The following is a 24,942-nucleotide window of genomic DNA, read 5'->3' on the forward strand; positions in this document are numbered from 1 at the left end:
AACACAAGAGTGTCATCATCAAAATCAAAAGCATCATAAAAATTAAAATTAGAATGATTCATGATGAATTTTAATGAAATATAACAAAGATTGGAGAGAAGAAAATGATAAGAAAAAATGTTAAGGTATATGAGAATATTTATAGATGGATTATTTTTTCGAATTGTAAAATCTTAGAATGTTAGCGGTTATTTTTTCAAAATTTTAAATTTTAAATTTTAAAATGTTGGCGGTTATGTTAGCGGTTATTTTTTCAAAGTTTGAATTTTTAACAATAACATATAAAACTTAAAATTAAAAATATTCATATAAATAACTTTCATATTACTTCATTAATTTTATAAATTACTCATATTAATTATATAATTAATAACATCATAATTATATTATATATAAAATATCTAAATTAGTTATATAATTATATTAAAATTAATTTAAAATGAAATATATTAAAATATAAATATCTTTTTTAAGTAGTTTTTTACTATTAGAATGTAATAATAAAAAATAACTATATTTATACTATTTATAAAACTATTTTTTTCATTTAGCTATATAGCATTTTCTATCTGAGATGCTCTCAGCAAACAAAAATCCACACGGGGTCGGTTCAAAAGCAAATGCCGATAGAGCTGGGAGAAAGCCAAGACGTTGCCGTTACCTTCATAGTCTAAGCTACCAATCACCGGATCCCTCCTGGTTCCCTCACCAGTCTGTGAAAAATGATGAAGAGTAGATTACGAGCTACTCTACTCCCTTTATTCACTGGTAATAGCTATTCCTTACAAAACCCTAACCCTGTGTTTTGAAATAGGGAGAACAATTACTTGATTTGAATTGAATTTATTTAGCAGGTGAATACGGCTTAAATCCTCTAACAAAAAGCTCCACTTTGCTTGACAGGTAATTTCTCGAAACACATTTTCTACTTGTTTGGTTATAGTGTTACCGAACCCACTCATTCCATCAGGGTTTTAGCTTTCTCAATTGTTTAATTATCAGAATTCTGAACGAATTTGTGTATCTTCGTCGTGGTTGATTCAGCTTCAGTGTTCTGAACCAATCTTTGTATCGATTAGGGCATTTAATGTAGATTCAGCTTAAAGGCAAAATTTCCTCTGTATCTGAGTTGGGACAGTAGCAGCCACTGTATCGCGAGTCTATAGATTTTGGATAACTGAAAATTCATGCTATCTTAGTGATAACTTGGGGCCTGCTTATACTTTGAAATTTATTAGGAGCTCAACTGTGCAGCAGATTGGGCATGGATTTCTGCATACCTGATAATAAGATTGTTCATTATTTAGAGAATTTATAGTGGTCTGTGGATGGTAGATGTTTTGCTGCTCGACCATTCGCCAGTTTTCAGTTAGAGAGGATTGAAAGTCTGACTAGGTCTACACACAGCTGTGCTGGTGAAGAAGATGATTTCTCAGAGTTGGGCCTGCCTGTGGAACAAAGTGTTGGTACATTTCCCATGTTGATGACAGAGAAGCCTGAAACTTTCACGGTATGTTTCTGCAGAACTGACTCTCTTTCTCTCTCTCTATTTGTACTGGATTGAATAATTTCGAGTGTGACTTCACTTGAGCTTAATTCCTCGCTCAAGAAGCAGAGAAGTATCAGTACCAAAAAACCTTCATCTTTGCCACCAGAAAGCATCAAGAAGTTGACGGCCACAGCCTCAAAACAGAATAACTGCGCTTCCAAGGTATGTTTCCATCAGAACTGACTCTCTTTCTCTCTTGGTTTGTACTGAATTGAATAGTTTCAAGTGTGACTTGACTTGAGCTTAATTCCTCGCTTAAGAAGCAGAATAGTGTCAATACCAAAAAAGCTTCATCTTTGCCATCAGAAAGCATCAGGAATTTGGTGAACACATTCTCGAAACAGAATAACTGCGCTTCAACTCCACATCTCAAACCTGAGAACAACACTGATGCCTCTTGTTCTAACCTTGCTAAGAAAAATGCATCCAACTTCAAAAGTTCTACATCAGTTACTATTGAGAATGTACCTTCTCTTATCCATCTTCGCCGGTTGAAAGAGGCAGTGTCAACTTTTGGGAAGATCTCAAATGCTTCCATGAGGGCTGTTCCAAATGGACTCGACTGTTGTGATATTGAATTTGAGGTAGTTAATGAATGTAATATGATTCCAAAGCCTATCCTGTTTCTGTTTCTCGCTCGGTTCTCTTCTCCTTATTACACGAGTGTTTGACCAGGATTGATTTATTGTACTTTTATTTTTTGTTTTGAAGAGTGTGGAATCAAGGAATAGAGCAGTGTCAGTTGGTAGGATTACATTGGAGAACTTCAACCTTCCAATTCTTCCTCTACAGGTCCCACATATTGTTTCATTAAGAATTAGTAACGTTAGCTCAGAAACTGATGATTCTTTGATTCGCTCATTGTGCATGTCATGTGGTCCTTTGGAGGGGATGGTGAGGGATAAAGATATCGTGGATGCCTCATTTAGCATAAGGGACAAATCAGACACAGAGAAGATACAAAAAAGGTAAGAAACACTCACTTTCATGAAGATAAAGCCATGTTTTCTGTTCTGTTTGTTATTTAAACTGGACGTGGTATCTTCTCCCAGAGGGGGCACCAATTCCTTAGTTTCATCTGGCTGAAGTTGAAGTTATTATAAGCATTTCCCCTTTCGTTCAGGGTCCTTCAATATTTTCTCAAGTTTTTCCCTTTTCTGCCTCTCTGTTCCCTTTTTTTTTCCCCTGAAATCCCTATGTTAAAGAGAAAAATTTAGATGATGCTGATACCTTTTGCAGTTGCTGCATCTACCAAACTATTATTGTATAATGGACTTGACAAGAGAAGGGGGGCAATTTCTCCCCTTAGTTTTTCCAAAAAATTCATAACAACCCTTATTTGTTTAGAAGTTAAAATTTGCCCCCTTTTTTAGACATTTGCCCCCATATTTCTTGAAACTTGTGCCTCGGCCCTTAGCTAATCTACTATACAATGGTGTTTTTTTTCCCCCAAAATAGTTGTGTATGAAACTACTGTTTAAATGGACTATATAGTGACTGTTTCATTTAAATGTATGATTTAATTTTGTTGAAGTACAACTTTGCTTTTTAGAGCAATACTATTTTATGTAATAGTGCATAACGAAATAGTCCTTTCGCTTTTCCCTCTCACAGGGAGATTTCCTCTACTCATAAACTTTCTTTTCTGGTGTGTTATAAGAAGTTGAAGTGGAAATGGAAATGGAAAATGCGATTTCAAATTAATAATGGGAAAGAAACTATTTGTTCACTATATATTATCTGATTAGGTTTTTAAATTGAGACCAACTTTCCTGTGTCCTGTGTATGTTATGAAATTTACTTTATCTTGATGTTGTTATGTTCTTTATTAATCAAACAGCTCAAAATAGCATATTTCTTCATTGTGCTGTTAGGTTGAACCAAACAATTGTGGATGCCTGCAAATGGTCAGCTTGTTTGCAAACTGTAATGCCCACTGCTGTGGTCACAAACAACGACAACAATGCTGAACTGCACTTGGGGTTGGAGGTTAGTGGTAAAATACACGAGTTGAAGAGTCAAATTTCACTGACACAAGTGCTTGCAGAAGACCTCGAGTATCTGTATCATGCGCTACTGCACCTTCAAAGTCATCCGAGCACCGGCAATAAACACTAACTAGAGCTTTTACATTCTGGTATATTCATCCTCTAAATTGAAAAGGAGAGAGAAGGGTAGGGTCAGTTAAAAAATCATTATTAGATGGAGGTTCACAAACTAGAGAATTCTTGTTTTGGCTGCTATATCAAAAGCTTATGGTAGCTCCATTTTCTGAGGGCAATATGTGTACCTGAGTGTTTTTTTCCTCTTTCTGTACCTGCAGATTGACCTTTGCTAGCAGAGATGTTGAGAAACAATTTTTCCATCCATATATATATATATATATATATATATATATATATATATTCAGGGCATAAGATTCTATCGACCTGTTGCAGTTAGGGGTGTTTTTTTTTTTTTTACGTTCCAGCATGGGCTAACATATGATTCAGTAAATATGTTTAGAACCTTTGCACCTTGTTTTAACTTCAAGGGGAATGAGCTTGCTGCAATTCAATAATTGCAAAATAAAAAAAGGTTTTTTCAATGATCGGATCAAATACCTCACGAACGGGTGCTATTTGCAAAATTTATTTTATTATGTTCTTGAAAACAAAATCAAGTTGTGATAATAGTTCGTTTATTTTTATCTTTTTAAGGAAAAAAAATGCGAAAGGAGATAAGTTTTCTATCTGTTTCCAAAAATTGAACAGGAAGTGATCTTGAGACCCTTAAGATTAGCCTTTTTCAGAAGATAAGGTGCTTTTTCTTTAAGTTACCTCTGTTATTCATTATAATAATTTTTTATTATTTTTAAATTTTTTTATTAAATCTAAAATTTTTATTTTTTAATATTTGATTTGATGGAGATTGAGTTTAATAATTTATTAGAATTTGCTTTTGATAAGGTTATCTTAGTTTTATAACATATGTTTTGAGTTTAATAAATTAATCTGGTTCAATTAATTTTTTTTAATTGATATATTTTTAACGTCATTTTTTAACATTGGTTGATTAAAAATTAAGTTTGATGATTTATTTTGGTGTAAAGCTATTACGATTTCATAATTCAAGAATCATGAGTTTACTAAAAATTGAGTTTCATAAGTTATTTTAATTTTTTTTATATAGAATTATTTTAATCTCATGACCTAAACTAAGGAGGTTTAACAAGTTAACCTGCGTTGACTCAGATTTATTATTTAATTTACTTTCTATGAGGTTAATTCAATCTCATGATTGTGTGTTAATCAGATCAATTTGAGTTGTTTTTGTTTTTTTTTTAATCTTATTTTTTAATATTAAATTGATTAAAAATTAAATTTTATAATTTATTTTCTATAAAATTGCTTTGATTTTATAATCCAGATTATAAAATTAATAAGTTGAAATAAATTATTTGTTTTTTTTTTATTTTTCCTAATAATCCAAGTTATTTTGATGGCATTCTTCCGTTTGGAGAGCCAATGATCCAGTACTTCTCAAAACAGAATCAACGAGGCATCATTTTTCGTAAAAAGGAAAGAAAAAAAATATTGTACGTGGATTTGAACATTTCGACCTCTCATACCCTGCCATGTAATAAAAAAAGGTCACCCTAGGAAAACAAGAAATTCAACCATGTACGACTCAAAGAAGACATTGCGGTTCGTCATTTCAACAAATCAAATTGTTCCACCTCAGATAAAGCACATGGTAAATAAATGGGGTTCCCTTTCCTCTATCAACTCTCATTTAAAAAATCCTACTGCAGGAATTGGCATATAAATACCTCTTTTAATTCCCTTTGAGCTAAGAGCAAGAAACAAAAAGCAGAGAAAAATAGAAACGAGGAAGAAAATGGGGAGGTATAATCAGATCTGGTATGCCTTTGGCACCATGGCTTTGTTAGCCGTTTCAGCCTTAGCGGACGATGTTGTTGTGTTAACAGAAGATAACTTCGAGAAGGAAGTCGGTCAAGACAGAGGCGCTCTCGTTGAGTTCTACGCTCCTTGGTCAGTGATTCTTAGTTGATCTCTCAAATCATCCTAGTTTTTATTAAGCTGAGATTAGTTCTTTAGATGCTGAAATGATCGTGATTGGTTGATCCATAGATCTGTTTGTGATTTTGTTATTTTAATTAATCTAGTTTTTTCATATTATTACGAATCATGTGATTAGCCATTAGTTAAAGAAATGATTAATGAATTTTAGCGGGATCATTCAAGAATTTGGTGAGAAGGAAGAAATTGTAATTTTGAATGTAATAGGTGTGGGCACTGTAAAAAGCTAGCTCCTGAATATGAGAAGCTTGGAAGCAGCTTTAAGAAGGCAAAGGCTGTTTTGATCGGAAAGGTCAGCCTTATTATTATTCATTGTTTTTTTCTTCATATTGGTCAACGCAAATAACTATTTTGATCCTTGCTGGAAAATAGGAGCTGCTGTTTTTGTCAGAGATTTATTGATACCTCACCTTACTTCGTCACTGTGTAAATTGTTGATGATGTGGTGCAGGTGGACTGTGATGAGCATAAAGGTGTATGCAGCAAATATGGGGTCTCTGGATACCCAACTCTTCAATGGTTTCCTAAAGGATCGCTCGAACCTAAAAAGTGAGAATTTTATTAAACTTCACCGATAGAATGTCCAAATTTAATGCTTTACATGAAATGCGAATTTGTGGTTTATATACAATAGGTATGAAGGACCACGAACCGCAGAAGCACTAGCTGAGTTTGTCAATAATGAAGGAGGTACTGCTTTTTCTTCTTTTTTTTAAATTAATCCCCCCTTCTCCCCTAAGCGTATCTGATAAAACTGGTCTATCTGCTATAGTCTTTGACTTATTGCATCTTCAAGGAATTGTTTTACAAAAGCAATACTTCTGTAATCTCGCCATCAGCATCATGTGAACTGGAAAAAAAACACTAGAGGTTTCTCATGGGCTGTTATTTACAGGGTCAAATGTGAAGATAGCGGCAATTGCATCCAGTGTAGTGGTGCTAACTGCTGATAATTTTAATGATATTGTCTTGGATGAAAACAAAGATGTTTTGGTTGAGTTTTACGCACCCTGGTAAGCTCCCATCCATTTGTATGCTGACCACTGTTAGTAACCATAGTGATCTTGAGTTTTTGTTAAATCTCCCTTTATCTCAGTCTTGAAGGTGTTATATGTCGGTGATTTACAATTTCTACTTCTTACAGGTGTGGCCATTGCAAAAACCTAGCTCCTGTATGTACAGCTCCTTCCTTCCATTCCCTTTATATTTTGTGTGCATGCGTGCGCATGCACATTTGTAGGAATATGTGATTTGCTAACCTGCTTATTATCTGGGCAGGCTAGCATTGTTCCCATTTTTGTTAGATACAAATCATCCCTGAAGTCATTTTTTAAACTTTTTTAAGGGTACAATTCACTAAATAAACAAATAAATAAAAGCCAACTCTCTCCTCTTCACTTATCTTCTCTCTCTCTTGCCTCTTTGCTCTTTGTAGCTTGTGTCTATTTATGTGATTCTTTTGCCTATTGAAAGAGTTTTTTTAATTTTCTGTAAGGTTATATGTGAAAAGCCATAATGTGAGATAAGAAGGATGTGGTGGAGAAAGAGAGAGATGATCGAACACTATACATCTGGGAGAGAGTTTAGGTCTAATTTTTTAGCTTTTAATGGTTTGACACATATAGCCTTGAAGGGTTTTAAGTTAAAGGATGTATTACATCCAACTTAAAAGTGGGCATAATGCTAACTTGCCCAAATACTAGGCAAGTTTGTAAATCACATGAGTGGGTGATTGCGTGCGTGTTCATGCGCCCATTGTTGTTCATGGTTCTATCTGGGTCTTTCCTGCACAATTTGACGATCTGGAATTTGCTGGTTTGTTCCTTCAGACTTATGAAAAGGTAGCCACAGCATTTAAATCTGAGGAAGATGTCGTGGTTGCCAATCTAGATGCTGACAAATATAGGGATCTAGCTGAAAAGTAAGGGCAAACTTTTCCAGTTAGCTAATTATTTTTTTGTGAAAAGGGTTCTCCACATTAGGAGTGGACATTGCTAATGATCTACGCTACATTCAGGTATGGAGTAAGTGGATTCCCTACATTGAAGTTCTTTCCAAAAGGAAACAAAGCTGGGGAAGAGTACGAGGGTGGGAGAGATTTGGATGACTTTGTTGCTTTCATCAATGAAAAGGCTGGAACCAGTCGCGATGGTAAAGGACAACTGACCTCCAAGGTCAGTTATCACAAAATATGGAAGTTTAATCCTTTTGTTGTTGTTGACTGAATCTTTTAATCGTGTTATGTTTATGTACTTGATAGGCTGGTATAGTTGAAAGTTTGGATGCCTTGGTAAAAGAGTTCATAGCTGCTGGTGATGATGAGAAGAAAGCAGTCTTTTCCCGAATTGAAGAGGAAGTTGAGAAACTCAAGGGTTCCACAGCAAGGTACTTCATGGCATGGTCACAGCTAGTGTTTAAAATTCATTTTGGCTTGTATTGATATCCTTACAAGATCACTCAAAGCTGTCATGTCTTTTGCAATTGACTTCCTTTATTCTTGTTAAATCTCTAGTGAATGGAAAACTTAACCACATGTTATTCCATGTTTATAGGCATGGAAAGATTTATTTGAAGGCGGCCAAGGCTTGTATGGTGAAAGGTGCTGATTATGCCAAGAATGAGATTGAGCGGCTGCAGCGAATGCTTGAAAAGGTAAGATTGATAGATTGTCTCTCTTAGTTGAAGCATGCCATGTTTGTAAAAGGAGTCAAACAGCTATATTTTGACATTTTTAGATTGTCTCTCTTAGTTGAAGCATGCCATGTTTGTAAAGGGAGTCGAACAGCTATAGTATGAACAATATTCATAATAAGATCATACATAATCATACCGTAGGGCTTTCATGATATTTTAGAGAACTCCAATTCGGAGGTTTGGATGACAGATCATGATAAGAACTTTTGCATGAGTAGAAAATGAGTTTTGAGTAATTACGTGAAAATTGTGATGACTGTTAATTGATCATATCCTTTCTATTGTTGATGGTGCAGTCAATAAGCCCGGCAAAGGCAGATGAATTCACCCTGAAGAAGAACATTCTATCAACTTTTGCTTGATCTCCTGATCTTTTGTTTCACTCGTCTATATTTTGGGGGTAAACATCATCCAGCTACCCAACCCCAACCTTCACTTTGAAGTAATCTGGGCAAGTCTTCTTCTCGCAGTTAAAATCTGTATCCCTTGGATTTAGACTGAGCAGGTTCATTATAACGAAATGATTTTGAGAAACCTTAACTGGCTCGTGAAGTATATTTAGATGCCTTAATTTTTACTTTCGTACCTTTTATTTTCAGTGGAGAAACTTCTAGTTTTCAAATGAATCTCGCATCAGACAAATGAATATCTGCCTATTGATCTGTTGTGATCGATTGAACGTATGATCAAGAATCTTGAGAAGTTTAGTTATGCTCTGCAAGTTTAGCCTGTATGGATCTTCCTTGTTGGCTATTATATGAATTGTGACTGTTCTGGAATAATTTGGAAGCCCTCGCCATTGTTAACTGGCGATGATCGTATTGATGTTTACACCTAAAATCATCCCTTCTCTGTAGAGAGCTCAACCCAAGTTGCGCTGCGATGTTTGGAGTTGCGGGCTTTGGTGGATTTGAGATCTTGATTCAGTGGAAAGAGGTCGGGCAGATACCATCACCATGGACTGTTCACGCGCAGCGTTTAGCAAGGAACAGGTGTAAATAAATATAAAATAATTTGTTTAATCACAGAGACTAAAATAAAACTTCATCGAAGCCTCCATTACATTAGTAAAAGTTTTGCAACAAAATAAAAACATACGATCCCATTTCATCACACATTTGATTATATCACATCATATTATTGTACCAAACATACCATTAGGGTATGATCTTGACATGGCATAAATGACAAGATTGACTGTATTAACATTGCGTCAAAGAGTAAGGAGAAATTCGGCCTCTACATGTATGTTGTGTAGGGTGTTAAGTGCATGATCACTTAACAAGACAAAAGGTATGCAGGATGATTAAGATTTTTATAAATAGAAAAGAAATCAAGAAATCTTAACGTTTCCCTCCCAAAGAATTTGTGCATGGAAGTTAGCCAAGTTCAAGGTAATCTAGGTCTAATAAACATGCGATCAAGAAACTTGTACTTGACAATCAGTCAAGTCTAAGTCAGTATGGGTATGGGTCTTGATAAAGTATTTGGATCTAAAATATTTAGATTCTACCATTATTAAATTCTAAGACTATGTATCCAATTCTAAATGATCCTCTAAAATAAAAGTATTAAATTTATGATAAACCATCATGTCTTTCCATCTAGAATAACCATTCGTATTGATATAATGATTTTCTTATACTCATATATGTATATAAGATATCTTAAAGGACTTACTATACTTATTGTTTCATTAATATGTAAGAGATATTTGTTTCTCATTAATGCCATCGAAAGCAAAGAACTTTCTAGTCCTTCCTTTCTCTAAAAACAACAAGATTCAGGGGGTATAAATACCCCTTAAACCATTTAGGTAAACGGTTCATAACTTTTTATTTCGTAAATATTAACTTATTTAGAACTCAAGAATAAATATTTTTATTTTTAAATTTAAAACTCTTTTAAGTCATTTATTGTCTTTTCCATATATACTGATTTTATCATTAGAAGATCTTTAAATATCTTTGATTAGAATTGTCTTTGTATGTACTCAAGCTTCTATCATAAACCTAAAATTCCTAAAATTAAAGAGATAAAATCCATATACTTGAACATATTAATTAACCACCATCTCATTCACTATATATCTTAGATATTTATATATATATGTTGGATTTTGAAACATGGACAAATAAATGGACAACGTAACAGTTTAAGCTTCAGTTCTAGCCTGTATGGCCAATGGCATTGCAATTCATCAAAATCTCGAAACTGTTATACAACCAAGACAAAAAGAAGGGAACGCGGAGCAAAGGGTGAGTGTCGCAAATACAAAATGTAAACATCATAAGTTACAGCAGCACTGACCTAAGCTATGGCCAGATTTTGTCAATAGCTTCATGAGTTAAGCTTTGGCCAGATTTTGCCACTAGCAAATATGTATACACCAGATATTACACAGCAATTTATAAGTCAAATCTGAGGCCCCCATTGGAGGAGAGAGGGTGGAGGATAGTGAAACAGCCAGCAGTAAAACCGGAAGTGCTATTCAGCATTGGACCTCATGAGCCTCAAATGCGATCCATGATATGGTTATTAACCAAAATCTGTCATGGCAAGCTAGTCACTGATAAGTAACTCTAAACCACTTCAGTATAGGTGCACAAGATACGGTCGGAGTTGGTGGTTGGGTCTGCAAATACAAATCCGAAAGTATTTAACCTCCAGAGTCATTCCCTTTTATATTCATATTTAAAACCCGACAGGCCTTCTCTTCATTAAATTCAGGTTCTGAGATGCTCATTGAAGAACACTCCTCGAGTGGATACTCCCTCTCTTCAACCAAGGATTTCATATATGAGCATGGCCGCTCTTCAGCTTCCATGTTTGATCCAGGCTCCTGTCCTGAACCAAATGGCAATTCAAAGGATGATGAACCAGTAGGTTGTGTTCTCATCTGCACAGAACGCAGGAGTGCAGCCCTCCTCAGGTCAGCTGAGTGGCATATATCACTAGGTGATGACGGAAACCGACCCTCAGAATCTGAGCCTCGCTGACGATGCTGTGAAGAAGTGACACTGCATCCATGTGAAGAGAAAGAGCTGCTATAAGGAGCAGAAGAGAATCCACAAAGTGGTCTTTGGTACCTATATGGAGAAACTGGACTGCCAGGTAGACTTTCAGATTGAGGCGAGCAAGCATTTATAGGGGTCTCACAAAATCTAGAGTCATCAAAGTCTTCTGACATTGGTGAATATTGCAAGGACATTTCATCCCTGAAATGATAAATGTGAGGAAACAAAGTGAACAAGTATTAAAAACGAAATAAAAATAAAATAGATGGTTTTCCTCTCAATCAGCCAGATCAAAAAATGAAGAGTCTTATCAGCCCATGGCACAATTCAAGGTAGAAGCGAATCTTTCGAATAAATTATCTACCAAAAAAGAACATGAATCAAGCCCTGCTTACCAGTAGTGACAGCAGGCCCCAACAATTTAAATATGAAATCAATTATTTTATCTAGCCAATGGTTTGATCTATCAATCACATTTTTTTCAGATTACGAAAACTTCAAACAGCAATTTCTATGACAATTTGGCTTTTGACCACCCCCTTAAAGACTTCTTTGTTCCCAGGTCAATGAAACAATACTTTCCACTTGGAGCTATTGAACCAAAAGAACAGAATTTGGTGACTCAAATCTATTAAAGTACATGAGAGACATCAACCTCGAGTCCAACTTGAAGGCCAGGATGAAGGGTAATGCCTCTATTGCCATCACAGAGACTGCATAGAGCATACCGCAGCACCTAATCCCCGGGATTTGATTTTGCATAAGCAAATAGTAGATAATATGCAGCCAAATCCCTAGGCAAACTGCAAATTTCATTACCGAAAATTTCCTACCAGTATTTACTTAAAAGGAATCTCTTTACTCTAAGTCACAAAACTGTTATAAACCACGGTCAACAAACATCTCTCAGTATAATGATTTGAGGATAAAAACAGCAGCCTGAGTCCATCAATGATTATTGCCATAATCCACAGATTTGTATAGGATATCTATAAAGAGCTTCAAATTATGAGGCTATCAAATGACAACTTCCTGTTTCTGGAAATATGAACTTATCAAGTTGTAATTTTAGTACAGTGGTTATGCAATCCATCGACTAATATTTAAGGAAACGGCACAGAAGTTCCAAAACCAAAGTATTAGTACTTGAAAACTTTATCATTTTAGTATTACGAGTAGTAAAAAAAAATCACCTGGCAAAAAACATGGTGTCAGACCTGGCAGGAGATTCCATAAGATTGTCCTGGAGTGGGTCTCCGACCGTTAATCCATTCAAACTAGATGCCATTATCTGCAACCAAAAAAGTTCACAATTTTTCAGCCCAAAATTAAACCCCAAAGAAACGATGAAGAAAATTAAAAAAGTATAACGAGAAAGATTAAAATAAAAGCCAATTCAAGAGCCTCAAGGGAAGGGAAAGGGTGGCCGGTTGTCAGCAAAAGAATTAAAGAAAAGAAAACCCATACTGCTAAATATGAGAATTACAGAAAAGAAAGGAACAAACTTCACTGAGGTAACGCTTGTGAGAATGGAGATTGTCAAGGTAGACCTCATCTTCAGGATCTCTACTTCGCTTCCCATTTGGTGTCGATGGTGTTGATGTCGATGTCGATGTCGATGCTGATGCTGATGCTGATGCTGATGCTGATGGGACTGCGTTCGAATCCGAACCCATTAATTTCTGCTATATTATATATATTGTCTTCTAACTCAAATCTCTAACCTCGTTTAAGATGGAAATGTTTCATTTGTTTATGTTACCGTTGGGAGTTAATGTCGAAAGATAAGAGATAAACGAGGAAAGTGAAAAGGTTTGGTCAAGACTCGATGAAAGAAAGACCACGAATAACCTCCCATCGTAAAAGTGTATTCCACATAAGTTATTTTTTAAAATGAATTAAAATAAATTTTTATTTATTTTTAATATCAATATATCAAAATAATTTAAAAAAAATATTCTAAATAAATTATTTAAAAAAGTTTTTATTTATTTTTAAAATTAATATATTAAAAAAACAGCATTTTTATCAAAAAAAAAAAAAAACAAACAAACAAACAAACAAGATTCAAGGTTATGTTAGGCTCGGCACTGAACAACCCAACATGTGAGAATTTTATGACATCAGCGTGTAGAATATATCTATGGAGATCAAATCAGGTCTAGACGTGACTAGATAATTGGCATGCATCATACTGCGAGTAAGATTAAGTTTTTTTAATGTAAAAAAATATTTGGATTTTATTAATGATTTTTTAATAAAAAAAAATAAATAATGAAGAAATTTATCCAATATAACTTAGTTGTCTTGGTAACAGGTAATAATATAATTTGATTCAAAATAAATATTTAAAATGAGATATTTTAATAAACATTGAGACAACAATATATTGGATTAAATTGGGTTAACTTTTTAATTTGCATACTAAGTTATGAGATTATGATAACCTTATAGAAAACAAATTAAAATAAATTATAAAATTTAATTTCTAATAAATCCAATGTTAAAGAATAAAACTGAAAAATATTAAAAAAGACCCAAAAAAGATCCGCATTAACATTGGTTAACCTGTTAAAATCATAATCCGGTCATAAACTAGAATAACCCAATAGAAAGTAAATCAAAAAAATTATGAAGTTCAATTTTCAATAAACTCAATGTTGAAAAATAAAATTTAAAAAAAACACAATTAAAAAAAGACACAAAAAACAACTCGGGTCAATCAGAGTTAACTTGTCAAACTCGTGACCCGAGTCATGAAAAGGAGATAACCTCATAGAAAATAGACTGAAATAAATCATGTAGTCTAATTCTCTATTAACCTAATATTGAAAGATAAAATTGAAAGGAGGGGGGAAGTCAATCAGGAAAAAAAAAACTCGAGTCAACTGAGTTAACTCGTCAAACTCGCGGATTAGATCATGAGTTTGAGATAACCTTATAAAAATAAACTAAAATATTATATAACTCAATCCCCAATAAACTTAATATTGAAGGATGAAATTAATATATATATATATATATATATATATATATATATATATATATATATATATTAGAAAACAAAATGCAAAGAAAGTAAAAATAACAAGTCACACTAGAAAGATAACAAAACAAAACTTCAAAAAAGGGTAAAAAATTAAGAGAAAAAATAAAGATATCATCTTTAAAAATAAATTATTTTTTTTTATGATTGCCTTCTTGCTAGGTAATCCACATCTCATGATCTAGACCCTATTTAAGTTTGGTTTTTTTAAATCATTTATTAAAAAATATTTTTTTTAATTTATCATTTGACATTTAGTTATTATGTTCTTAGCTTCATTGTTTGTTTCATTTTTTTTTTGTTGGGTTAACCTAATCTTATATCCTGGATAACAGATTAGTCGAGTTAATCTGGATTGATTTAGATTTTTTTTCCTTGATGTTTCTTTTTATGAAATTGATTTTTTTTTAATTTTATCATTTAGTATTAAGTTATTAACCCTTGAAAAAAATTTTATTTTTTTTATATTAGGTTATCCTGAGTGCTTATTAGTCAAGTTAGCCTGAGTTATTCGGGTTTTTTTTCTATGTCCTTTTGAAAGACCAATTTTTTTATCTCAATGTTGTGTTGCAAGTGATGATTTAGTCGAGTTAACTCAGATTAACCTGGTATTTTTTTCCCTTGAGTTCTTTTTTTTATATTAATTTATTTTTAGTTTTATCATTTAACATTAAATTATTTACTCTTGAGCTCTTTCATAAAAAGTTGTAACTTTTATACTATTCTTTCTACTAGATTATATTGAAAACAAGTTATTAATATATCAAAACCAAGTTATTAATGTTAGGTTATATTAAGAATAGGTTATTATATTCAACTCAGATTAACTCAAATTTTTTATTAAACTTTTCTGTCATTTTTTTTCTATGTTTTTTTATGATTTTTTTATTTAACTTTTTACTAGCTACATTTGAAATTTTAATTTTTTAAGATAGTTAAGTTAACACTAGAGCTTTTTTCTTCAAGATCATATTTTTTTAAAATTATATTTTTTAATTAGATGCTTTGTAGTTTTTTTTCACTTTCTTTTTTACAAGTTTTTTGATTTCATATAATGGATCGTATGTTACTAAAGTTAACCCAAGTTTCATTGCAGGACATCCTATTTTTAGGTTAGGAAAAATCAGCTCGCTAGAATAAATCGAAAACCTAATGCTTCATCAATTGCACATTGAATTCGTCCAACAAAATATGCCAATAGGGTCTAATACAATTCTGAACGTGCTATAAGTGTATTAGAACTCTTCATCATGGGCATGTGATGTTATATCTTGTAAACAGGTTTAATACCAAGAAGGAAAAAACATTTCCTCATCACCACAGCCGTTGCTTCACATAACAAGAGCCTACTAGTTTCTTCTGCTGAACCAACAACCTGCACAATTTTCCAACAAAGATTTTTTAAATCTCCAGAGATTGTATTTTCCATTAGTATCATGTATTAGAACCTTTAACTTAGCAAGCAATACTGCTAGTGTTTTTATGTGAGAAATGAAGACAAAACATAGGATATGGTATACTAGTACAAGCATTGAGATGGCTAACTCATCCCATGTCATCCATCCAATTGAACAGCAAGCAAGTGCATGTCAGAAGCGTTGACAATCATAGTTCTAACATTGGTATAAAGACCAATCATTGTTCAATCATACCTGGCAATTGGAATAAAATCTTGTGTAGTTTTCAGATAAATTATAGAGGTATTCACACAGCACATTTGGCAGTAGGTTAGTACAGGCCTCCTCAACAACCTGCAAAGGACATTATAAATGAATTGATACACTCAAAACTTGCAAGATAATCAATATAATGCAAGCAAGTTAAAAAGGGTAAAGGACAGATTGGTTCTATAAAAACTTGTCTCACCTCAGCAAATTGTAGCAAATGAAGCCCCAGCGCACGTTCATCAGAATGATCCAACACTATCTTCCCAGTCTGCATAATCAGAACAGATATGAGAACCAAAACAGAACATCAAACTCCACAAGTTGAGATTGTTAACCACCACTTCTCTCATGGCAAGAATTATCTAGTTGCATCATCCCATGTGATGAAAAACTTTTAAGAAAGCAACAAAATAAGAAACACAAGGCCACCTAATTGTTGGTTTTGCAAGAAATTTGGGTGAACAGATTAAGCAGAAAACTAGCAAGCAGCACAACCATTGAAATATATTCTCAATCAGAAGATTCAATATTGCACTAGTAGCGCCGAAACACCCAAGATCAAAAATGATTACAACAAGTAGCTTCTAAAATAAGTCTTGTGACAGACTCCAAGTGAGCATTAATCATGGACTGTCACGTCACAGAAAGAAAAAAAAGATGTTTACATGTCTTATGAATATTGAAATGCAACAGTAACAGGAACAGTGAGACAGTTTTCAACTAAACTGAATACTTACCTTCTTCAGCTCCCCCGTGTCTTTACCAGATTTCCTGATAATTGAACAGATCCGAGCATGTGCATACAACAAATAAACAGCAGTATTGCCCTGCATAAATTTTCAAAGGTAAGAAACAGGTACTGGTAGGGGTGATCATAAATAATATACAATGACAATGAGAGAGACAGGAGTGGTCCTCATTCCTCAATAACAACAGGCAGTCATCCCTATAATAACCAACTCACAAAGTAACAAGCAAGCAAGAAATGGCATATTCACCTTATCGTTGAGCATTTGATCAAAATCAAATGTGTAATTGGTCAATCTGTTGTTCTTAAGGTCAGCATACCTGCCATGAAATGTTAAAGATTTAACGTTGTCAAAAGAGGCATTGATATTCTAGTTCTGAAATATAATCAAACCACAAAATAATGGTGTAAATGGAAATGGAACAAATAGCAATCCAGTTCAGTTCCAGAGACTAAAACCATCCGAGCAGGTACTGATAATAACTATTCTTCATGAGATTATGGATGATGCAGCCTCATAAAAACATAGAGCTGGCCAGTTTCACCTAATTTTCAGATTTGGCAACTTAATTTTTTCTTGGGTCGGAAACTCATGATACACCTAATAAAACTAAGCTCTAATCATTTGAAAGTCAAGTCACAAGCTAATCAGGCCTAATAATTATGATATCATTTTGTCAGTGATGATAGCTTATAGGTGTTACATGCCAAAACCCTCAAATAATCAAAGTGAAACATAGTTTCCTTCGAACTATTATAACTCTCAATTCGTCCCATTGATTCACATTCAAAACCCCATATCATCATAATTATCTGAACTTTAAATGCGCCTTTCCTCCAGCCAGAGCTCCTTCAGCATGTTATAACTCTCAATTCGTCCCATTGATTCTCATTCATATATTTATCTTTTTCCCATCAAATCTAATTATTCTCAACCACAACTCCTGAACTCTCTCTCCAATAGCCCCCAACCCTTATTTCTCCAAGTTTCTCAATCACATCACATGTAAGAAAACAGACACCAACAAATCAACCAGTGATGATGATTCTGATGACAAAATAGACTTCTAAAGAAAAGTCAAGCCAAGGTAGAATATACAGCTTACTTCACAGCACCATAACCAACTGCTTCGGCAGTTTGCTCAAGCTCCTCTTCAGTCCATTCTGCAGCCTTACCTGTCAAGGATATAGAGCACATCTTCAAACTCTCAAAGTTAAGAAAAAGGCCAAGTGGAAGCAATTCATCATGAAACGAGGTGAACCACTCCATGTACAAATATAAGGAAGATAAAGAGACCTGTGTTACAAGGCAGCATATAAATTTGACACATGTTCATCAAAGATCATTCAAGTTATCATACCACGCTCGATAAGTGCTGCTTTGCTGCGAGTCTTGGCTTCATCAAGTAAATCAGCTAACCGAACCACTTCAGTAGAGCGAGTTCTAAATCGTTTCCCATCTTCTCCAAGAACAAGACCAAAACCAACATGGCTAACTTTAGGGTACTGCCTATCATCAGCTGGGAGCCAACCTGCACGTTTGGCAGCCTGCATTAGGTAGCCAAAAGAATGTTAGACCTCCTACATCCAATCACAAATTAAAAATAGCACTACCCTGAATATTTAAAGAAGCATCACATGGAAAATTTGAAATGAATAAGCAGTTATGAAAATTGACATTTAGAGGTAACAGATGAAAAGGGAAAAAAGAACTTGCATAAGGTAAATAAAAAGTAACGCAAAGAAATTAAGAGCAAAATCAAACATGATACACCAGAAAAGATATGCAAATGATACATACTTTGAACACCATATCAAAGTGTTGCTGTTGGCCAACATCAGTAACATAAATAATCCACTCAGCTTTCTCTTCATTAAGGCGATACCTATATACATGCAACATTTCCAATGATTAATAAATTGAATTGGTTATCTAAAAAGATGTACGAAGTTCATAAGCAAAGTAGGAAATACTAACCATAGAGCAGTCATATCAGTAGAAGCATAATTGTAACCACCATCACTCTTCACCACAATAAGGGGTATGTTAATCCCTTCAATAAATATCACACGAGCACCTTTGCTTTCTTCAACTAATCCTTGATTGGTTAGTGTTTCAATAACTCCAGGAATATATGGATTGTAAAAGCTTTCTCCCTGCAAACAAGGAAGAGTGTGCAAATGGTATATGTTACATCAAATCTTGATAGAGATTAAATAAGTAGGATGAACAGCAACTAGATAATCCCAAATCACCCTGTGCTAAATGTTCATGCAGTTAAAAATGTTTCATGTTGGTGATCGTTCTCTTAATGGACTTTCTTTCCCTCAGAAGCATTACACAAAAAGCTAAAATATACCTTTTCCTCTAGGTAAACTCCAAGTCGTTGATAGACCTGATCAAACTCCCTCCTGCTAATGTCACAGATCTGTGTCCATGCTTTTCGGTACATTTGTTCTCCACTCTGTGTACAAATGGATGTAATTCAATGCTTAAACATCAGGAAGTTTCAGATTCCAAAGATAAAACACAAGATGTCAAACTTATGAATCCCTCAAGCCAATTTTGATCAATTTACCTGAAGGCGAACCACTGCCTTTTGTGCCCTATCCTTAAATTCTGCATCAACATCGAACCTCTGTTTTGATTCCTTATAGAAAGCCTAAACATGACATCAGTCAGGTTACTATCACATCAACTCCTAGCATGGGATTTATTGTTCTATAAATCATTGGTATCTAGAGGCAAGGTAGGGAAACCCCACTTCAACTCTCTAATTTTCATAATTGATAGATCTATAGTGTTTTGAATCACCTGTAAATCACCAATGGCTGTTTCATTAACATCTTCAAAGTTTGGAAATTTTTCAAAGAGGAATTCAATCAACATACCAAACTGCAAAGCACATAACAAATTTGTTAGCTAGATGTTGTTGGGAGAGGGGCCAAAACCAGTATACATTAGAAATTGTCGAGTCCTATGGAAACCAAGGAGATAATAAGAATCTTCAAAGCATCAACATCTATTTAAAAAATGTTCTTACAAGAACAGTACCACAAAACATACAGGTCATCCATGTTATTTGCTATGAGATATATCAAAGATAAATGATACAGAGAGTCTATAAGTTAATGAAGTGCACGCAGTTATAGAAAATAGATGAACCACTGAAGCTTTTATAATGCATGGGAAATAAAATTACATTGATTACAAAGTATCAGATATCAGAATTAACCTGTGTCCCCCAATCACCAACATGGTTTCGCCGAAGAACTTCAACGTTTGAAAATTCAAGCATGCTTGCTAGAGTGTCACCAATAATAGTAGACCTCAGATGGCCAACATGCATTTCTTTAGCAATATTGGGTGAGGAAAAGTCAACCACGGCTCTCTTAATGGAAAGTTTTGGTGCCCAAGTCTCAATACCGTCAACTAGCATCTTTTGAATGTTCTGCAGCCACAACAAACTAACCTAAGTAATCTATGCCAGTAATATCAGAACCATTGATACAATATCAACAATGCAGATGTACATTCTAAAAATTAAAATAAAAAGAAAAAAAATTAAATTGAAATTGATCACAAAATGTAAAACAATGAAAACAAAAAAAAAAAATGGACAATTTCCAAACACCTGAGCCATCCAAGTTTTAGACAACACAACATTCACAAATCCAGGACCGGCCACGGAGCATGATTCTATCATTTCAGACTGAGGAAGATTTTTCATGATAGCCTGTCAAAAACAATAAAAAAGAAAATCATTATACAAGAACAGAAAAGCTGTCCGTGTTTATTTTTTCAAAAAAAGTAACAGAAATATTTTACTTAAGGAAAAAAAATCCAAAGCATACCTGTCCAACTGCTGGGGGTCCCCTGAATTCAATTCCTGGGCGGCCTTTGATTTTCGACCAGAGGCCCATCGCATTATTACTGCAGTAAATACCATATCATTTTGGAATTAAAATATTATAACTAATTACAGCAAAAGAATAATTCTAGAGAATTGTTTGTAGTACCATTGGTAGTCCCCAAATTTGGCAGTGCAAGCAGCAACCAGCGGCTCGATATCAGGCTCACCTGGGACTGTTGCTTCAAGTGATAACTGAAATAATTTTGCTAATTTCCGCTTTAAATTTCCAGCATTCTCTTGTTCCTGAGCATTTTCTTCTAAAAATATTAGACACTGTAAGAAATATTCACCGCTCTAGGTTAAAGAAATTACAAAATAGACTTACAGCTGCCATGGTTGAAATTGATGGCGCCTTTGTTGCTGCAAAAGCAAGTCTTCTAGATTTCGCTGTCTTTGTTTCACAATAAATAAAAAATTAAAGAAAAAATAAAACGAAGTAAAATAAAAAGGGAATCGAAAGGGAGAGAGAAGGCTAACCAGCAAAGGCAGGGAAAGTAGAAGAGGGTAGCAGAGAGAGTCGATTGACGGAGAGAAATGGGGAGGGAAAGAGTGGAGTTAGCTGTAGGTTTAAGCAGGAGGGTATCATCCCTTATTAATTATTCGCTTCGCTTTTTGCAAGTAGTGCTGTGGCGGCTATGGAGAAATGGAGGTAAGAATCGCTTGGGGACGAAGTCTTGAAACCCTGGAGCCAAACGACAGCGTCTGCCAATGGAACCTCAAAAATTCGGGTCCGTTTTTTTTTTTTTATGGCAACCACATATTATTAGTTAAATTTGCTTTTCAAATTACAATTAAAAAAACAACCTTGCTTTCAAACTATCTGTAATAAATTAATATTTTTTTTATGGTTTTAGTATAATTAAATTAAAAAATTAAAAATTTTATTAGATATATTTTCAATTAAAAAATATTTTTAAAAAACACATATATCATATTATTAAACCTACACTAGATATTTGTTTATCTTAGCTTTTCAATATTTTTTTTTAAAATAAACTTATCAGAATTTCAAAGCAGAGGAGAGAATAATATGCATATTTTTTTATTTTTTATTATTCAAGTATATTTTATTTTCATCACTAACTTTATTTTTTATCTTTACATGTTACATTTTTATTGAGATTTAAAATTAATAATTTATTTCACATAGATTGCTATATTATTTTCACGTCTTTAAAATTATTCTAACATTAAGTTAATACTCTATTAGCAAAAGAAAATGCAATTTTTTATTAAAAAATAATTGAAAATTTGGGACCATATTAAACCTTTAAACAAAAAAGCAACATCTTTTTAGCACATGAAGCATGGATTTTAAAATTTTAGTACCTATTTTATCATGTTTCAATACCTCAATTTAAAAAATAAGAGAGAATGTGTCATTATAAACAATGGAAGAAGAGAAAAGATAACTAATTAGCTACGGTGTAATAACCACAAAAAAATTGAGTTTATTATCAATAATTTTTATTTAATAAGAAAAATTTTATTGAGATATTTTTATCTTTTCATTTTAACAAAATAAAATATATAGATCGAGGCTTAAGATTTTTTTATGAATCAGAGTGTTTTTTTATTATTATTGATTAAAGGTTGGTTTAAGATTAGATATATATTTATTAAGTTTTTCGAATATATTTTCTAAATGTTTTAAGTGAAAAAAAAATTTAATAAGTTTTCTTAGCAAAAAGAAATAGAGGTTGACTTTCTAGCCACCTGTGAGTGGAAATTATATTACACTAGTAAACGACACATTATTTGATTTGATTTTTAAAGAGTGGACAACGCGTAGGCCTAGCTTTATTTGTTAGGGTCTCAATCATTATTTTCTTTTCTTTTCTTTGAATTATATTTTATCAAAATTAATTAATAAAAAATATATTAAAGATGATGTTTTATTAAATATCATTAAATTTTGACTTAGTTTTATGGCAATCTTTTTAAAACATTAGCAAGCATTTTTTTTATATAACGTTTTCTTAAATCTTATTCAATGACTTTTTTTGTTCATACTTATTTTATTCTCACATAATTCGATAAAAATAATTTTTAAAACATAAAATTATTAAATCTAATAAAATTTAAAGATAATGAGTTCGTATTATTAAATCTAATAAAATTTATAATAACTCCTAACATAATTTTAAATCTAGATCAAGCAAGTAGCTAGGTTAGAGAATTTTTAAATTGACCTTCCGAGTTAGGTTTAATAATACTATTATACATTCACGAGTTAAAATAATCATTATATTACCATTTCTAGTTAAAACTTGTTTTATGATTACGATGAAATGTTTAAAAAACAAATATTCTTATTATTGAAGTGGGGGAAAAAAGTGAAAAACATTAGTAAAGGGTTTTAATTAGAGATATGTGTTTTTTATTATTATTTCAAATCATCTATTTTTTATATATATTTTTATTGCTTTTGATTGTTATTGAATAATATTTTGTGAAATATTTTTTTTAATGGAATCCAAATTATTTTTCTTCTTATACAAATTTTTACTGCCATTAATTTAATAAAAGAAACTCTAAAAGGCTTCCTGCTACATGAGATTAAATGTTTTAATATATATATATACACACACACACACACACACTTTGTTTTTAGTTAACGTTAACAATTAGTTTTAACATTTATTGATAATATGTTTCTTTTTATTTATTAAATATATTTATTAATTTTTCTTGCTTGTAATTAATTTATTCCCTGGTGATAAAAAACATGTTTATAATGTTTTCACTTTTTTTTTGTTCTAAAAACATTTCTGATCCGACTTGTAACAAAGAGCATACCGATTGTCTTTACGTTCAATTTTTTTTAAAAAAAAATAAATAAACTTGGCAAAAAGAAGAAATAAAATCCCTGTCTCAATGCAACATGGATTAACCGAAAAATCTTACCTGTAAAATAGACTAAAGGGAGAAGGAAAGTTATTGCACACTGAGAAACAAAATATTGTTAATTGAAATATTAAAGTGATAAATTTGCTCCTGATAAAAAAAAAAAAACATTCGAATTAAGCATTGGAGGTAAAATAGTTTTTTCGACCTGAAATAATTATCTTCAGCAACTTATATAGAGGCATGTTAGTCATTTTAACTTTTTTTTTATATGGTAAAATTACTTATTTAACTTTGCAATAAAAAAAATATAATGTTTTTCAATAAGAGGTTTTGTGATCTTTTTTTAAAAAAAATAGTAAAATTGTTTTGTTGTTTTTAGAGGCAAAATCAATATAACTTTTAATTGAAGGTTTTTTTTGTTATTTCACAATTTTTTAAAAAAAATTGAATGTTAGTCATGGACATTATTATAATTAACTATAAAATAAATATTTGTAAAAAATATTCTTGCACGTACCATACACGCACTAGTGAGTGGATTGCTCTCATGTTGTTTAGGTGATATATATGAGGCTATTTAACCATCAAATGTTATCTTTTGCAGTAGCATTTGAAAGGTCTCAGCACCCCCAACTCAATGGGATGACATGTGCTCAAAATGCATCTTAGGTTTTGCATCGATGATAGTGTTTTGTAATTTTTCTCTCTTTTCATTTTGAATTCATTATTAATCCCTTTAAAAATTCAAATCAACCCCTATAATTTAATTTTCCTTCAAATTTGATTAATGTCCTTTTGATTACTATTTTTTAATTTTGAATAATCTATAAAATAGAAATATGTTTCAATTTCATCCCCTACTATTTTTTTTATTTATAAATAATCTATCAATTTACAAATGTTTTCTAATTTTTTTCTCTTGGAATTTTTTAATCTTTTAAATTTGATTCTCATTCTTTTAATTGTTATTTATTTTGTTTGGGAACATTTTTAATTTTCTTTCTTTATAATTTCATCTTCGTTGGGTTTTTTCTATCAAATTGTATCACCATTTTTTGTTGCTATCTTGTTTTACTTTTGCAGGTTTTTTTTTCATAATTTCATCATTTAAAATTAAATTGATTGATAATTATGCTTCTTAATTGAACTCGTATCCAGGATTTCATAAGGTACAAGCTTTAGAGATTAGATTAGGTTTATAAGGTTCATCTAAGTTTTTTTTTTTTTAACTTGATGTTTTCTTATTTTGTATCCTTATTTTTAATTTTTTTTTATTATTGTTTTACATTCTATCTTCTATGGGGTTCTCAGGTTCATGACTATAATCACTTGTTCCAAACACGAATTGATTTTTTTTTTACCTTTTTAAAAATTA

The 24,942-nt window shown here is 32.5% G+C and overlaps 4 protein-coding genes across 26 annotated transcripts; 2 read left to right on the plus strand and 2 right to left on the minus strand.

The window, feature by feature from the left end:
* The first annotated feature begins 572 nt into the window (after window positions 1-572).
* Window positions 573-3,918, plus strand: LOC133691004 (uncharacterized). Of its 15 annotated transcripts, none has more exons than XM_062111296.1 (7): window positions 573-768; window positions 852-903; window positions 1,336-1,510; window positions 1,610-1,711; window positions 1,810-2,133; window positions 2,261-2,517; window positions 3,424-3,918. In XM_062111296.1, the coding sequence occupies exons 1-7, from the start codon at window positions 723-725 to the stop codon at window positions 3,665-3,667; spliced, it is 1,200 nt and encodes a 399-aa protein (XP_061967280.1). In that variant the 5' UTR covers window positions 573-722; the 3' UTR covers window positions 3,668-3,918. The 15 variants fall into 15 exon arrangements, with proteins under 15 accessions (XP_061967280.1, XP_061967283.1, XP_061967285.1 ...); XM_062111299.1 differs by having other exon boundaries at window positions 1,813-2,133; XM_062111301.1 differs by having other exon boundaries at window positions 1,816-2,133.
* A 1,442-nt stretch (window positions 3,919-5,360) lies between these two features.
* LOC133692289 (probable protein disulfide-isomerase A6) lies at window positions 5,361-9,036 on the plus strand. Its single transcript, XM_062113125.1, has 11 exons — window positions 5,361-5,583; window positions 5,839-5,923; window positions 6,083-6,180; window positions 6,266-6,321; window positions 6,527-6,644; window positions 6,776-6,803; window positions 7,461-7,552; window positions 7,649-7,805; window positions 7,892-8,016; window positions 8,184-8,283; window positions 8,622-9,036. Exons 1-11 carry the CDS (start codon window positions 5,429-5,431, stop codon window positions 8,685-8,687), a joined length of 1,080 nt encoding a protein of 359 aa, XP_061969109.1. The 5' UTR covers window positions 5,361-5,428; the 3' UTR covers window positions 8,688-9,036.
* Window positions 9,037-10,479: 1,443 nt separating this feature from the next.
* LOC133691145 (uncharacterized) lies at window positions 10,480-13,183 on the minus strand. 8 transcript variants are annotated; one of them, XM_062111500.1, is made up of 3 exons: window positions 12,893-13,183; window positions 12,560-12,633; window positions 10,480-11,543 (listed from the first exon to the last, which is right to left on the minus strand). In XM_062111500.1, the coding sequence occupies exons 1-3, from the start codon at window positions 13,016-13,018 to the stop codon at window positions 10,985-10,987; spliced, it is 759 nt and encodes a 252-aa protein (XP_061967484.1). In that variant the 5' UTR covers window positions 13,019-13,183; the 3' UTR covers window positions 10,480-10,984. The 8 variants fall into 8 exon arrangements, with proteins under 8 accessions (XP_061967484.1, XP_061967482.1, XP_061967483.1 ...); XM_062111498.1 differs by having other exon boundaries at window positions 12,848-13,183; XM_062111499.1 differs by having other exon boundaries at window positions 12,536-12,633; window positions 12,893-13,181.
* Window positions 13,184-15,525: 2,342 nt separating this feature from the next.
* On the minus strand, window positions 15,526-21,409 carry LOC133692465 (arginine--tRNA ligase, chloroplastic/mitochondrial-like). Of its 2 annotated transcripts, none has more exons than XM_062113431.1 (18): window positions 21,195-21,409; window positions 21,043-21,104; window positions 20,824-20,960; window positions 20,659-20,737; window positions 20,439-20,540; window positions 20,040-20,255; window positions 19,619-19,699; window positions 19,383-19,466; window positions 19,164-19,268; window positions 18,782-18,960; window positions 18,605-18,689; window positions 18,165-18,351; window positions 17,910-17,979; window positions 17,054-17,123; window positions 16,793-16,882; window positions 16,255-16,323; window positions 16,041-16,139; window positions 15,526-15,763 (listed from the first exon to the last, which is right to left on the minus strand). In XM_062113431.1, the coding sequence occupies exons 1-18, from the start codon at window positions 21,301-21,303 to the stop codon at window positions 15,653-15,655; spliced, it is 1,935 nt and encodes a 644-aa protein (XP_061969415.1). In that variant the 5' UTR covers window positions 21,304-21,409; the 3' UTR covers window positions 15,526-15,652. The 2 variants fall into 2 exon arrangements, with proteins under 2 accessions (XP_061969415.1, XP_061969416.1); XM_062113432.1 differs by having other exon boundaries at window positions 21,043-21,108; window positions 21,195-21,336.
* Between the last annotated feature and the right edge of the window lie 3,533 nt (window positions 21,410-24,942).

Source organism: Populus nigra, chromosome 4 (genome assembly GCF_951802175.1).
Source record: "Populus nigra chromosome 4, ddPopNigr1.1, whole genome shotgun sequence".
Taxonomy (NCBI): domain Eukaryota; kingdom Viridiplantae; phylum Streptophyta; class Magnoliopsida; order Malpighiales; family Salicaceae; genus Populus; species Populus nigra.